Genomic DNA, 16,347 nt, shown 5'->3' with positions numbered 1-16,347 from the left:
AAAACTCTCGTCTTCTGTGTCATCTTTAGAGGTGTTCCGACTGAACGTTACCAACAGGGAGTGTGGTAATTATTTGAAAAAAGATAAAAATCATTTAATAGTTAAATAACTAAAAATCAAATTTTATTCCACCTTGGAGTTTACCATTTTTTTTTATTGATAACCCTACACCTTTTTTTGGTTCACTAAAAACTAGAATTCAAATACAATTGGTGTTTGTGGAATTTCGATGTAATATTTGTTTGTTATCCCTTAACTTTGAATTCACTCTTGAATACCAAGTAGTTTATTAAATATACTAAGAAATACTCGAATGAATTGAAAGGAAAGTGAAACAAAAATATATTGTCAATACTAATAGAGTGATTGTATTTTAGGTGCGTCTACAAATGTAGCCTTCACCGCGGGAATAACGTCCTCCGACTCTTCATGGAGCGGGAGTACACTGATTTTCCCCAAGATAATATTTAATACTGGTGGAGGTTACAACCCCACTACAGGGATGTTCACGGGCCCCGTGGACGGGCACTACGTCTTCTTCGTCAGTGTACAGAGTCATGACACAAAGGAAATTCGGGTGGACATTGTATGGAATGGAGAATCTCAGGTCAGGACATTAGCATTCGACTATCACCCATTCTCAATATAAGGGCTCAAATAATGTCGCCTCATTTTCATTTAAAAGAAATACCACTGATGTAATTTTTAAATCAACATTATAAATAGTCATATAACAATGAATAAGAATTCATATAATTATCGATCTGAAAGGGTATTTAAGGAGTTCCAAATTCAAATATAGTAGCCTATTTTAAATGTACGTTACTGTCGCCGAGGCAAATATTATTCTGAATCCCCTCTGTGTAATATATAGTTTTGATTCTTAAGTAAAAATTTTCTGATAAGTTAAACCTTGTATCATATATATTTCTTTATATAACAATAAATACATTTTCTTTCTGATAATAAATAATTTTTATTGTGCAATGTCCCTGTCGCTTAATTTTATTTAAACCACAATAAAAGCAAAAACAAAGATTATAAACCAGATAGTTTTGTTCTCCTTTACTAATTGATGGGCTAAATTTGAGATTTCAATAGATTAATTACTCCTACTTAGATAATGTAACATGAAATTGAACAATTTGAGCAACTTTTTTAAATATGTTTACGGAATGAAAGACATTTTCAATCGTAGAGATAAGAAAGAAATGTACGTTACCTATATTTTTCCATTAAGAATATATATTAAGAAGAAAATATGAGACGACTCTGAGTAAGCAACCCCTTGTACCCTGTAAACTGGCAAAGACGATTTGATTAACACAATTAAAAATTATTTTTTACATGAAAAGTTATCATTTGAAATGTACGTTACTGAAATGTACGTTACCATGAAATTCGAATTAAGTGAATCTCGCACGAATTTTCATGTATTCTCATACTTTCACACAGTCGAATGTGTACACAAAGGAAAGTTTCAAAGGTTGGAGGTCGGCTAAATCCCAAAATTAATGAAAAGAAACGTTTCTGCTGAGGAAAACAAAAATATATTAAGGTCAATTATATGTAAAATAATTTTGATACCTGGTATATATTTCTGAATACGAAACCTGTATGATGCATTTCTTATGATATGCAAGTTCAAATAGTATCAATATATTGCGTGTCTAACGTATGCTTGTGGAAGAGAATTGATTTTTATATTTGAAATGTACGTTACGTATGGTAACGTACATTTCACGTATTTCTAACTGACATTTTTTTTAAATTTAGTCAATGATTTGCGTTTACACGAGCGAAACAAAATTATCGTTACAATCCATTTGACAACTGGCCACATAAATCCATCTAAATGCACCCCCAATCCTCGTAAATGTTTTAGACTGTTACCACATGCTAGAAAATTTATTTCTAAGTGTCTTAAATTCATCCTTGGCAACCTTATTGCAGTTTGTTTACTTTTAATATGCGACTTTTCGTCAATATTATAATTTAATTGTTGTTGATAATTTAAACAAGGTATGCATAGGCTTATAATTGGTAAAAAAAGAAACAAAAAATTAAAAAAAAGAAACAAATAGGCCTAAACCCAGAACACAAGACGGTCACGTACCTTTCAAATACTGAAAGGCACACAATACTCAGTTTTGTTTGAATCATTGCATTTTGGGTTATATTTTTCCAGATCTGCTGAGAAGCACGTATGTTTGTGTTTTGAAAAACGATGTTGCAACATATTAAATGAAATTGTTAACATACTGTCGATGGATATATTCGGAATAGATTTATGTTCAGTTTCCATGGCCAAACACGAGCATATGTTAGATCATAGCAAAATACGTCTGACTCTTATATTTTTTTGTCTGTACCCTTGCACACAGGTAGAAGTAACTAGGCTACGACCGGTGTCAATTTCAGCGAAACAGCACAAAAGAATGGTAATGAACTGAGGTGGAGGGGACTCTCCAATAATATGTGAAATGAACGTTACCGAAGTGACGTGACATTCATGTAGTTAATGACAAATAACCTCGTTTGTTACATTATGATTTCTTATATTACTGCCTTAAAACGCTTCATTGAAATGAATTTTATGTCAATAATTGCTTTTTTTTCAAAATTTTCTTATTACTAATTTACATATTACAAGCTTGAAATGTACGTTACCTACTCATATTCTGAGGCAATCGTATCTTTATAGTGGTGTTTGCGACATATAACACAATGTGATTACATAGAGAATCTTTTTTTTAATAAACTGAATCAAAACAATGAATTTTTAGATGAATTTTAAGCTTTTTATTAAACAGAAATATATCTTGAAATGTACGTTACATTTACGTAGTTTTCTAAATCGGCATGGATATATGTTAAAAAAGATAGTAACTACAAAATAGAATTTTTCTACATGTACATGTTAGGTTCCAGTATCTATAAAAAATGACAAGATTCCAAACTGATCGCTCTAAACAAAACAGAGAGAAGAATTTAAAGCATATATTTAAAAAAATGTTTTTATACATCTGGATCAAAAAGTAACCTTTGTTTTTTGAAAGGAAAAATCAAACGCACGTTCGTTTGCCGAGAAAATATGTTGCTGACAGAGTTGGTAGGATGTGCTGGTGTTAAGATGAGCTATTCCAATTGTGATTTTAATGACTACATTTTTTTTTACATATCTTTTTGGACATTGAAGAAAGAGTAACGTACATTTCAAGCTACATTTCTGAATAAAATCACCCTCTGCTTTATCGTCTTGTCATTATTCCATGTATTATAATTTGATGAAAAAAAATCTGGAAACAAAATCTTCAGATACTTTCTTTCAAAGGTAATTGATAGAAAAATTGTTTTCTTGAACTTCATTTTTTTAAAAATCAGAGAGGCATTTGTGCCCTTATATTGAGAATGGGTGTATGCTGATAAGGATTATTATGAGACGGGAGTTAACCTGGTTGTGTTAAGGCTAAATCAAGGAGACAAAGTGTGGGTCAAACGTAGTCAAGGCACTGGATACTACTCCAGTTCTGTACCTGTTATTACAACCTTCTCTGGATTCCTCTTGTAAAAAAAAAAATAAATAATAATAGTAAGAAAAGAATGAAGAAAAATCACCTAATGGTATTATGATAGATTCCTTTTTAAAATAACTTTTTTTCAACGTAATGGAATTCTACAAAAAATATTACGTTACATACGGTTGGTTTCAGACGAGTTTTTTAATATGCATGTGTTTGATAGAAGTTCCAAAAAATTAAACTGTTTAATACTGTTTCCTTAAATATTTGTTGTGTATTTTATTTCTATATTTGTATAATACTTGTAATGGGTCTATTTTTGAATGATCAGTTTTGAATGTGAGTTCATCTAAGTACAATATAACGAGTTTGAAAAAAACTGTTCTCTGAACTTTTTTATATATACATATAATCAACTTCAGATTTCAAGTTTGGCTCCTACATATCTAAAGGAGTATTAGACAATGTCGAGTAGTTCTTACCCTAGGTACCTGAACTCCATAACTTTTCTTAAAACGATTGTCTGATGTTTCTTTGAATATGAATAGATCAGACAAATAAGGTAGACTTCATTTATTTTTTAAATTTTAAAAACTTCTGTAGCCATTGTTCTTATTATGTCGAAGTTGGGCGACATATTGCGATTGTACGCATGTTTTTGTTCTACGGGCTGTTTCTCGGAGTAGGCTAGGACAATCTTCCTGAAGCTTTCCTCAAACGAGGATCACTGGTTGTGTTGTGTGGTCATTCAGTTTCAGATTGTCTACTGTTGCCATGGAAACGTGCTAAAATCGACGAATTTTGTCTGCGAGTGTTCTCTCTGGTCCCTTGAACATTCTTCATGAAATTTTATTAATGTAATGATTAGTATCTGTAATTGTGCGTGTTGCATTTAAAAATTGCAAATTGTCAATAGTTTCCATGGAAACTAGGGAAAAGTGAAAATTCTTTAACTTTGATTTTTAAATCAAAGTACTGAAAGTACTGATACGAGTTGATTGTTGTCCAAGCTTAGCTAATGTTTTAGTGATGAAAAAAATGAAAGTCTTGTCTAGTTCGGGGCGACATGCGCTATTGCTTGCAATAGCAGACTTTCTAGTTCTTCGAATTCTGATTCTATTTTAAAACTTAATTCATCATTTTTTATTTATAAATTGAGGTCTAGCTAACACCCACCCCCATCCAAACTGACCACATTGCCTCGTAATGATTGCGAAAACGGTTAAATCAAAAAACGGAGTGGAATCCAACAGTGTTTACAGTGTTCACTGGGTTTCATTCCCTTTTAGATAACTCTGAATAACATTTTTACTACTAGTAAAGACAATCTATACATGTGCATCTTCTTCTTCATTTAGAGATAAGCAACACAAGTTTATGTCTGTCTGTTGTCTTCAATCAGTTTTGGGAGGGGTTGGCAGGTATATTACATCCTTTGTTGAAGAGGATTTTTTTTAGGTTTAATATGTAAAAATTATACATGTACTTCACTTTTATTCACAAAAGTCCGAAATATATCGTATTCAAAGGCTCTCAAAGAAAAAAAAATCATCAGATACGTATATATTATTATAACAGTAACTTGATCCGAAGGGTCGTATCACGTCGAGTTGACAGGCGCGGATCATCAGATCTAACGAGGCGCGAAGCGTCGAGTCTGATCTGATGATCCGCGCCTGTCAACGAGACGTGATACGGCTCTTCGGATCAAGTTATTGTCATAATGATAAATTTATTATATACCTCCTTATAACTAGCTAATTATAGCAGAATAAAACTTTAGAGATCAATTGTATAATATTTATCCATAAAACAAAGCATAATAACAAGGGACATTAACGCGCAAGAAAAATAAAGTCATGTATTTGCGTACTACGTCATCAGTTTCAGAGATTGGTGATATGGATTCAGAAAACCACAGTGTGGTGATCCGGAAAATCGGATCAAACTCTGTAAAATTAACAGTAACAAAAACAAGGAAATAGATGGGTATATAATAAATAATTTTAAACAGTTTACTGGACGGACCTTCGCGCGTTTATGAAGGCGTCTTACATGTTTTAAAATTTACAGAGGTGAAAACTTCATGCCAGATTATCTGGACGATGGAAACGTAATAGTACAGTGGAATTAAATTAATGGATATCTAAATGAATAAATGGCGTAATTAGTATATCTGACATTCATGACCTTTGGGAAAAGATGCACTTTAAATTACGGTTATCTAACGTTGGGATCATTAAGTCTTTTCCTACTTTACATTTTTACATTTTACAACTAAAACAGCGAAAATACTTAATTTTTAGAATTATTTGCATAGCTGATAATCGATCTAAACTCAAAGTGAAGTCAAAATGGTCATGAATATCAGATATACTAATTACGCCATTTATTCATTTAGATATCCATGAATTTAATTCCACTGTATCTTTCCAAAAAATCACCCTCCTCCTAAAACTTGTTATACTCAACGGTGAGGTTCATGGGCTGTAACATCCCATGTTTCTCATGAAAACAAAAACCCAAATTAAAACCAAGATTCAGCATTGGAAATCAAAAATTCCATGATTTCATCGAGGCTTCTTATAAAAATGTTAAATAGAAGACTATTTAAAAGAGTAACTATTGCACAACCTATCACTTTGTTTTTCTGAAAAAAGTGACCAATTGAAACATCCATTCTAAGAGTGTCATCAAGGGACAGTCAGCAGTAACATTTATTCTCATGTACCGTATTTACCCGCCTATAAGTCGGTTTTGGGGAGTTAATCTCTGGTCCAAAACTCTTTGTCCGACTAAAGGCGAGCTATAAAAAGAACGTTATTATTTGAGGTAAGTCCCTCTGATATATAAGCTTAAATACAACCGACTTATAGGCGGATCGACTTAAATAGGCGAGTATATATACGGTAATATATCAGTGGCAATTTTCTTCAAACTTGCAGTTAAAAAAATATATATTATCATAAACTCATATCAGGCTGGCCTTTCCATATGAGTGAAATATTCTTGAGAAGGACTTTAAACAACATACAAAGAAACAAAATATGAAAACTTGACTGCTATGTTTCATGGTTACCATGGTAACATGCCTGAATTTTGAAAATAGCATTTTTGAACATTTCCAAACATAACGTTTGCAAAAATGCAGAAAAGTGACAGTAACCATATCCAACTGACAAAAAAATTGATGTCGTATATACAGATGACTCTCGATGGCTCGAACTCCGAACTCTCGAAGTTCTCGATCTCTCGAAATGAACGTCCGGTCCCGTTTTTTCCTCTATACAACTAAGCAAATTTACTATTGATCTCTCTAACTTCTATCTCTCGAAACTCTCTATCTCTCGAACCAAGACCTGGGTCACGTTACACATATTGCATTGATTTTTTACTCTCTATCTCTCGAAGTTTTGATTGCGCCTGTATACACACCAGTCAAGTGTAAAATTGATGCAGCATGGACTTACCTGGAAAACAGTGAATGCCTGGGGCTAGCATGGAGGTGTTAATTGGATGTTTATGTAAATGACACTACACCTATGGGTCGTCCATGTGTTGATAAAATTAATTGGTTATTATAGGTAAATTATAAACGAATTGACAGCTTATTGTATTTGAAAGCATAATTATTTTTCATAAAGTCATGAATTCAAAAAATGGACTTTTGAGCTTGTATACTGTTCGTTATCGTCAAATATTTCTTGAGAGGAATCAAAAGTCATTTAATTAAAAATATACTGTAAATCACACTTTACTTTCGCAAACGTGTGTGCGTGCGAAAATTTATTCTCGTGAATAATATCATTCCTTAGGATTATATAGAGCAATGACCACAATTCGTGAAAATTTTGTCTTGCTTATGAAGAATCAATGACTATCTCGCAAAAATAGGGTGTTGTGAAAATAAGTGATCTACAGTAATGTAAATGATATTTCAAAAACTAGGTTTTCATTCTTGGCCTACAAAAGATCATGCCTCCAATGAAACAATGAATAAAATCAATGAAATTCCTTAAAATAGGATTTGATCCTTGCCTTCCAAATTATTTAAATACCAATCAGTAATTCCTCAAAGTTTTACTAAAAACCTTCTAGAAAACCAAGGAACCATCAGACAAACATACAAAGGTAAAACCTGCAGGATAGCTGTTTTCGTGGTAGGGGAACAATAAAGTGGATCAATACTCGCCAGATACGTTTGGATCATCAAAAAACCAGTTTCTGTCCGTTCTCTTCTTTATCAAGTCTTCGAAAACTATCATTATTTAAGAAATAAAGTATCATTGAAATAGTGACACTGGTGAGCTAAAACTATTGATGGATGCACTCACATACTCAGGAAATAATTTATTTGCTATCTTAATTGTTTGGATTTGGGTTTTACGTTAATTTATTAAAGACACCTTTATAGTCGGTATAAAAAGTGAATAGCATCCAATTTGTCTGATTTTCTTGACTGTGTTTCAAACATGAAGCGTTTGTCGTGTTTTTCGTTCGTTGTAATAAGTTTGTTTGGGTCCCACGCTTTCTCAATTCTAACAGACGGCAGTATAAAGAACTCAACAGACTTAGACTTCGGTTCACTTGATACTAAACACGTAGACGTATTTCGACAGTTACTAAATCAAGAGACTCTGATCCGAATGACATTGGTGAAAAATGTCCACGCACTGATGAAAGACATGGTGTCCCTTCAACAAAGTCTCGTGTCTTCAGAGAGCGAAATGTCTTCGCTGAAAGAAACAACCACCAGAGAAATAGCCGAGTTGAAGAAAGAGGTGCGATCACTAAAGCTGGAAAACAACCGATTAAGCAACAAAGTAACCATATGTAATGAGAATATTGAGTCTTTAAAAGAAAATTTAACAATGGTTGACGTCAGTCGCCGAGTGTTCGAAACACAGCTGCTACAGGAAAAACAAATGTTTGAACAGAACACGTCCGGTATCTTAGCAGACATTAAAACTGAAGTTCGGTATTTGTCCATTACACTTCTGGACCTCAATGAACACAGTCTGGAAATCGACAAGAATATTCCGAAACTCATTGACAACAGATACGAGTTGATATCAGGTAGACTTAATGAATCTCTGGAGGCTTATAACGCAGAACTGAGATCAGCCAACGATAAAGTGAGTCTGACTCTAACTGACCTACAGAAAAGTCAACAGATCATAACAGATTCCTTATCTGGTGAGTACAAAATAAATTTGCAATGTTTTAAAAGATATCTAGTAACTCGATCATTTCCGTTTCTTGTGAGCCAAAATATCGATTTTAAATTTCTCATCATAAGAAGATATGTCTCTCACCTGATCTTTAATGAAACTGACAAAACAAAACAAAAAAAAAGGTGGGGGGATTTAAAAATATTCTGAAAGGAATCTATCTTTTATATTTTAAATGATATAAAAAAATCATTTTAAAGTTATTTATAACCCCCGTTTGTCTTAATTGTCTCCCTTTGATTGGAGTTCGAAATCGAAATTTCCTAACATTTTGAACAAATACTTGATGTATCAATTGAATTTTCAAATGTTTTTGGAATGTTTGTTCCAGAGAAATTCTTCTAAAAAATCATTTACGACAAACTCCAGAGACTTCTGTTTTTTCCTTGGAATGCCGGTATTCCTTCAAATATCATTGAAGCGGAGCAAAATGCAATAACTCAAAATAAAGTCAATGTCACCAATAAACAGCTCAATATTTACAAGCGTTTAGAAAAAACCTTAAAAATAAAAAAAAAGGTCGTACAGTAATTCCGCCATATCTCATCGAAGCTGAATGAAATTCAAACTTGATCTTCAACTCTGCAGGACACACTTAAATACATGTACTAAAAATCAGCTCGATTTCTGCAAGCTTAAAAAAATGCATAAGACAAAGTGAGACAGAATGACAAAGGGACAGGCTGACGGACATATGGAAATCTAGAGTCCCCTCCGTTTTCACTTTTATCGGAATATCTAAACAACGATAAAATCTTAATTAATTAACTACATGACTGAAGATGAAACTTACGAAGAAAGTGGGAAATAATTAACATTCATTACTCATTTTAATTATTCTGTTTCTACAGATCATATGAACAACACAATGGAAGACCTACAATCGGAACTCAAACAGACTCAGTTTGAACAATTAAAACTCTCGTCTTCTGTGTCATCTCTTGAGGTGTTCCGATTGAATTTTACCAACAGGCAGTGTGGTATGTATTCAAAAGACAGCTGAAGGATAACGTTTTACTATAGAGTTTGAGTCAGGCTTACGCGTCAATATGGCTTTATCAATAAATTCTCACTTCTATATACTGAAAAATCATTTGAAGTTTTATTCCACCCTGGAATTAACCATTTTTATTGATAACCCTACGCCTTTTTTTCATTTTATACTAGTATTTAGATAGAATTGATGTTTGTGGAAATTCGATAATTGTTTTTTATCCCTCTTTTTATTTTATTTTTAAATTAGATCTCAAATACTCAGTACCAATATATTAAATAGATATATTTAAGGAGTAACTGTCTTTTTTTTTTTCGATTTTATGATGGCTTGTGTGATAATTTGCATAAACGCCGAAGTCGTAATGCATAAAATTATCACGCAAGCCAATCGACTGATCATCGTCATGAAATCGATAAAATCTGACAGTTATTTCTTATATTAACATGCTCTTGATTCCGCCAACCCACGTGCTACAAGCCCTGCAAAACCAAATACTAATACATTATTGGAGATATTAACTATATGTAATTTTAATTGGACAAAGACATTGGAAATGTAAATACATGTATTAAGAAATATTGGAATCAATTGAAAGTACATGTATGTTGAAACAGAAATAAATTGTCAAAACTAATAGGGTGATTGTATTTTAGGTGCGTCTACAAAAGTAGCCTTCACCGCGGGAATAACGTCCTCCGACTCTTCATGGAGCGGGAGTACACTGGTTTTCCCCAAGATAATATTTAATGCAGGTGGAGGTTACAACCCCACTACAGGGATGTTCACGGCCCCCGTGGACGGGCACTACGTCTTCTTCATCAGTGTACAGAGTTATGATTTAAAAGAAATTCGGATGGACATTGTATTGAATGGAGAATCCAAGGTAAGAACAATGGCATTCGACTATGCTGATAAGGATTATTTCGAGACAGGGGTTAACCTGGTTGTGTTAAGGCTAAATCAGGGTGACAAAGTGTGGATCAAACGTTATACTGGCATTGGATACTATTCCGACTCTGTACCTATCACAACCTTCTCTGGATTCCTTCTCTAAGAATGTTTATAAAAAGGAAAAAATGGCGACAAGGGGCCTAATGACATCGTTATCAGATGCTCACAAGTTTATAAAAAGTCGATTTTTTACACAATAGATTCACCGAAAATATTCCCAGATACACTCTTGGTTTCAATCGAGTTTTATGGCATGCATGTGTTTGAAAGAGGATCCTAAATAAATGAACTATTTAACGTTGCTTCCTTTAAAAGTGAGAGCGTTATGATTTATTTGTCCTTTATTTTAACTTTTTTATATTTGTATAATCTTTTTCTGATTTTATCAACATTGTATATTTTAAGTGCACATTCAACTGCGATACCTTGGAACTTAGAATAAATTTGCATGTTCTCCGAACGTTTTGTTTTGTTATCAATTGTACATCTCATTGTACGAGGTTATGCAAAGCCATATATGAAATATATAGAACATGACATGTGGGTTCCCTATGGCTTTCCATACGAGGTTGATGATGGATTTTGATGTTTTGCGATTTATCTTCCTCACAACAATTAATTAGAATATGCAAGAAAAATTATTTACATTTAGACATCTTGCTTAAAGATATATATGCCGTATTATTGTTTAATTCTAAAAGAAATAAATATATGTGGTTTCTCATCAAGTTATATTAGTTATATACTTTCTGCAAATAAGACAATTCCACTCCATCACTTTTAAAAGTTATGAAATATTATTTGGTAAAAATTATTTTCTCTCCGAGTCGGATAATAAACGCCTCTTATTGAAATATTCATGATCACGTTGTCTCGCATGCTCACAGCAAACAATGGTCCAATCTCGTGAATGAACCTTTTTGAAAAGCATGATGGTCTACTACGTTTTTACTACAAACACGTGAGTTAGGGATTGTCAATACGTGAGCACACCTCACAGTTGTTTGCTTTTTGTACCGAGGAATAATCACGTGCAATTGTCTTTTCCTAGCAGTACAGCACGTAAACTCTAAACAAACGGACCTGTACAATGGAGTGGGGGAAACTTTAATTTTTGTCATTGTTAATCATTTGTATGCAAATATGAGCATAAAATTAGTAGATAATAATGTACGTATTGCATTAAGCGTGTAAATGCTTGGCAAAATGCATCAAGTCTTTCCGAGAGCGATTTTAAAAACTAGCCTTTCTGAAAAACACATGTAGTATTTTATTTAGTAACCCATAAATGCATTAAATGCAACTCATTGAACTGATTGGTAGATTTGTCAGTCATATTGGTTCCTCACTGAACAGACGTCACAAAAAATATTTTCATCGACCTGATTGTTCTCGCGATGCTTTTCCCGCGCACATGCGCAGATCCAGGTTAAACGTCAGTCCTTTATAAATATGCATGAGGATATCGTGTTCTTTTCCCGACCAGTACTTTATTAATACCGAATTATATTTCGTCGAATTTGCAAGAATGCTTCATTTTTGATAGCTTATCATACTTCAGAAATTTTTGTTCGGTTTCAGCTGTGCAAAAATACTGTTTAACACGGCATACATATCTTTAAAAAAAATTATATCATGTTGAAAGGACAATCTATATATAAACATTTCATATTAATTATCCCATGTATTATGAGTACCAGTAGGTTTTGGTGTTCGTCATGACAATCACGAACAACGTTTCCCTTTCCCCTGTATGAAAAAAGCAACAAAAATTGAAATTTCTTATTACAATTACTACAACCTAAAATCCTGTGATATTTCAGTAGATTAATTTATACTTTATAAGAAATATCATAAATTTGCATAATCCCAGAAGCGTTAAATTTATTCAATTTAAAATAAACGTTTCCCTTTAAATTGGCAATTTTTTTGTTTGAATGGAACGTTTAAGTCTTTCGTAATCGAAGTCAATAATGATTTTAACAGCGATTTCTTTGTACTACATGGAGAATGTCTACATGTACGAAAGATAAATTACAGAAAATCGCCGTACATAAGCAAAAACTATTGACTATTGTGGTGTATTCACAAAGGCAACTGTGTGAGATTTACATGCATATTTGGCCTCCTGACCGTCAGACACAGAAAATGATGCGACCGAGATTTGCATGCTGTATTAGGCCTTTAACTGCTGACCTATATTGACCTGCCTTATTTGATGCAACCGAACGGTGTGTCGTGAATAAACTCCCAAAACTTTTCGTAATTTTCTTTGGCTGAAAAAAATCACATGACGTGATATCGCATTATCACCCATTCTCAATATAAGTTACGTAGAACGTGACGTCATTTAAATTTAGAAGAAATTTAACCATTGTGAATTTTTAACAGGCAACATTATAAATGGTCATATAACAATTCGATAAGAATTCATATAATTATAACTATTATGGACTTCAGTGAACGTTCCAAATTCAAATAAGGAGCCATTTGAAATGATACGTTACTGTCAGACACAGAAAATGATAGCGACCTCGCAGACTCTGTTTAATATATAGTTTTGTTCTCAAGTAAAAATTTTCTGATAAGTTAAACCTTATATCATATATATTTCTTTTCATAACAATAAATACATTTTCTTTAGTAATAAATATTTTTTATTAAAATGTCCCTACCAAAAATCTAACCACATTTTACAATCAAACACAAAGATTATAACACTGATAGTTTTGTTCTCCTTATATATTGATGGGAAACATTCCGAAATTTCAAAGGATTAATTACGCCCCGTTGTAAACAAAAAAAATCGAACAATTTGGTCAAATTTTATAAATATGTTAACGGAATGAAGTGGCATCTAGGTAAGATGAAATGTTTATTTTTCACACAAAATGAAATTATTTATTAAAAATATATACGTATTAGACCCGTTAAAACCTAAATAAGCAACCCCTTGTATAGTGTAAACTGGCAATTAGACGTTTTGAACGCTTAACACAATTAAAAATACCGATTTTTTAAAAAAATCATTAATTTGAAATTTTGTTACTGAATATGTACGTTACCATAAATTCGAATTGAGTGAATGTTTTAGCTATATAATAAAGTATTCTTGAACTTTACACATTCGAATGTGTACACAAAGGAAAATTTCAAATGCAGGTCGCAAGCTCCCATTTGAACAGCCAACTTGTGCCAGTATATTAAGGTCAATTTTATAATATAATATGAGACCTGGTATATATTTCTGATTGTCACATATCTGTATGATGCATTTCTTATGATATGCAAGTTCAAATATGTATCAATATATTGCGCCCCTTCATATATCACTGCAGGAGGCAGAATTTCCTTTTTCATAAAATTCTTAGGTATGGTAACGTACATTTTGCCATTCTACAAGTCACATTTTTTTTATTTAGTCAATGAATTGCGTTTACACGAGTCAACATATATTATCTCCACAAGTCCAGTTTATATTGATATTGTAAATTTTATTGTAAATAATTATTTGAAATGTATATACTGTTACCCCATGAATAAAAAATTACAGAGTGAAGAAATTCATCTTTGGCAATCTTTTTGCAGTTTGTTTTGTGAAAATGCGACTTTTCATCAATATAAACTTAATTGTTGTTGATAATTTATAACTACAGAAAAATGAACATAGGCTTATAATTGGTACCCCTTAACTAAACAAATACAAAAGTAACAAAACAAATAAACTTCCCAGTCACAAGAGATTAATACATTTGGAAAGTTACTGAAAGGCACACAATACTTTACAGTTTTGTTTGAATCATTGCATTTGGGGTTTCATATTTTTCAAGATCTGCTGAAAAGCATATGTTTGTGTTTTGACAAACGATGTTGCAAATACTAAAGTGAAATTGTTAACAAGAACTGTCGATGACATGTTAGAGAGTTTAGTTTCAATGAAATGAACATTTGTTAGATCATGACTTACTGAATTATTATTTTTTTTTTTCTGTACCCTTGCACACATGAAACTTAAGCTACAGACATGGTGTCAATTTGCTAACATCATAAAAGAATGGTAATGAACTGAGGTGATCATATATATCGTGAAATTTTTTCCGATGTGACGTGACATTCATGTAGTTGATGACAAATAACCTCGTTTGTTACATTATGATTTCATTATATTACTTTTACTTTAAACATTCAAAAAATGACCCCTTATGTCAATAATTGTTTTTTTCGCAAATATTTTCTTATTACTAATTTACATTTATTACAAGCTTGAAATTTTTGCCATATTTGAAAGTACATGTCTTATATACGTGGTGAATGAATTTATTTAAGAAATAAACAACGTTATTCAGTGAACATGGCGTTATGAATAGCAAATGCTCTGCTGGCATATTCCATGATGCGCCCTAGCGCATCATGGAAAATATGCCAGCAGAGCTATTGCTATTCATAATGCCAGGTTCACTGAATAATCGTTGTTTATTACTTATATCTGCATTCTTTGATTTATTCAAGAATATCAGAGGAAATCCTGACTTACATAAGGACGCGGCTTCTTGTCTTCAGTAATGAAAAACATACGGCTCTAAAATCAGTACACCTGATCAATGATCCTTTTCTCTAATAAATCACAAACAATATATCAAGTATTGCCCTCTCAAACACAGTTATCTGGATACAAGCAGCGCCGTCATCACATTCTCTTAATTTTTGTTTTGATGCAGTTGTGACGTCATCGATCAACGTTATTGAAACCCTCTGACAAAAATCAATAATTTAACACAATGATGAAAAATGATAATGCTTTTATAATGATTATTACTCCAGAATGCTTTTCTATGATTTTTTTTTAATTTTTTCTATTTATTTTTACTAGCTGAAATCATTCTTGAAGTAGATATAGGCCTACTAGTTATAGAAATTTTCTCTTTCTGAATGTTATTACCCAAGTGTGAAGAGTTATCTTTCTTTGTACAAATATACATGATACAAAAAAATAAAAATATACAGTTTTATAAAATTTTAAAAAGTTTTAATATACAATTAAATACATTGACCAAAATTGAATTTTTAAAGATATAAGTCAGCAATTTTAATTTTTTTGAATTTCCTTTTTTTTCAAAAAATATTATTAAAAACTTATTTTTATTCCTCTTATGAAACATTTCATATATATATATTTCTAAGCAGGGGTACAAGTGTGTAGAGTTTGTTCTACACGAGAATGATAGAGCAATTGCACTCATAGCAGGAGCTGTTGCATCTATAGTCATATGAACGCAGTTGATGACTGCATGATCATAGTGGGAGAGAGCAGTGGATATGCAAATATATCCAAGTGAGAAACGTGTACAATGGTCCCAGATAGGAGAGGAGCAAGTGGATACGGATATGTAAGCTTGCCTTACAGAATTAGGGAACTTAAGGTTCCACCAATTGAACCAATAAATATTATTGCCCAGTGTGGAAGGCTGCTGCTCATGAAAAGCAAGTTATTTTATTTACAATACATGGACAATTTGTAGAACCTGCAGTTTTAAAATAATAAAGGATTATATTAAATTTGCAGGGCTGGGAAATGGTACTTTCCCACAAAAAGTCAATTAATGTCTTTTTTTTTCAAAGTTGATGGTGACGGATTACTACATGTAGT

The 16,347-nt window shown here is 32.4% G+C and overlaps 2 protein-coding genes across 2 annotated transcripts; both read left to right on the top strand.

Moving 5' to 3' along the window:
- Positions 1-377: 377 nt before the first annotated feature.
- Positions 378-3,571, top strand: LOC134240210 (collagen alpha-2(VIII) chain-like; the record flags this gene model as incomplete). The annotated part of the gene is made up of 2 exons (XM_062722313.1): positions 378-607; positions 3,431-3,571. Coding segments are annotated over 2 exons (371 nt in total), but the record flags the coding sequence as incomplete, so codon positions are not given.
- A 4,416-nt stretch (positions 3,572-7,987) lies between these two features.
- On the top strand, positions 7,988-10,983 carry LOC134240220 (uncharacterized). The gene is made up of 3 exons (XM_062722320.1): positions 7,988-8,717; positions 9,604-9,732; positions 10,403-10,983. The coding sequence occupies exons 1-3, from the start codon at positions 7,994-7,996 to the stop codon at positions 10,801-10,803; spliced, it is 1,254 nt and encodes a 417-aa protein (XP_062578304.1). The 5' UTR covers positions 7,988-7,993; the 3' UTR covers positions 10,804-10,983.
- Positions 10,984-16,347: the final 5,364 nt, after the last annotated feature.

Source organism: Saccostrea cucullata, unplaced genomic scaffold (assembly GCF_032062105.1).
Source record: "Saccostrea cucullata isolate Sc308-1 unplaced genomic scaffold, CSIRO_AGI_Scuc_v1 ctg13939, whole genome shotgun sequence".
Lineage (NCBI taxonomy): Eukaryota > Metazoa > Mollusca > Bivalvia > Ostreida > Ostreidae > Saccostrea > Saccostrea cuccullata.
The sequence above is the reverse complement of the archived record's forward strand: the minus strand, read 5'-3'. Positions and strand labels throughout refer to the sequence as shown.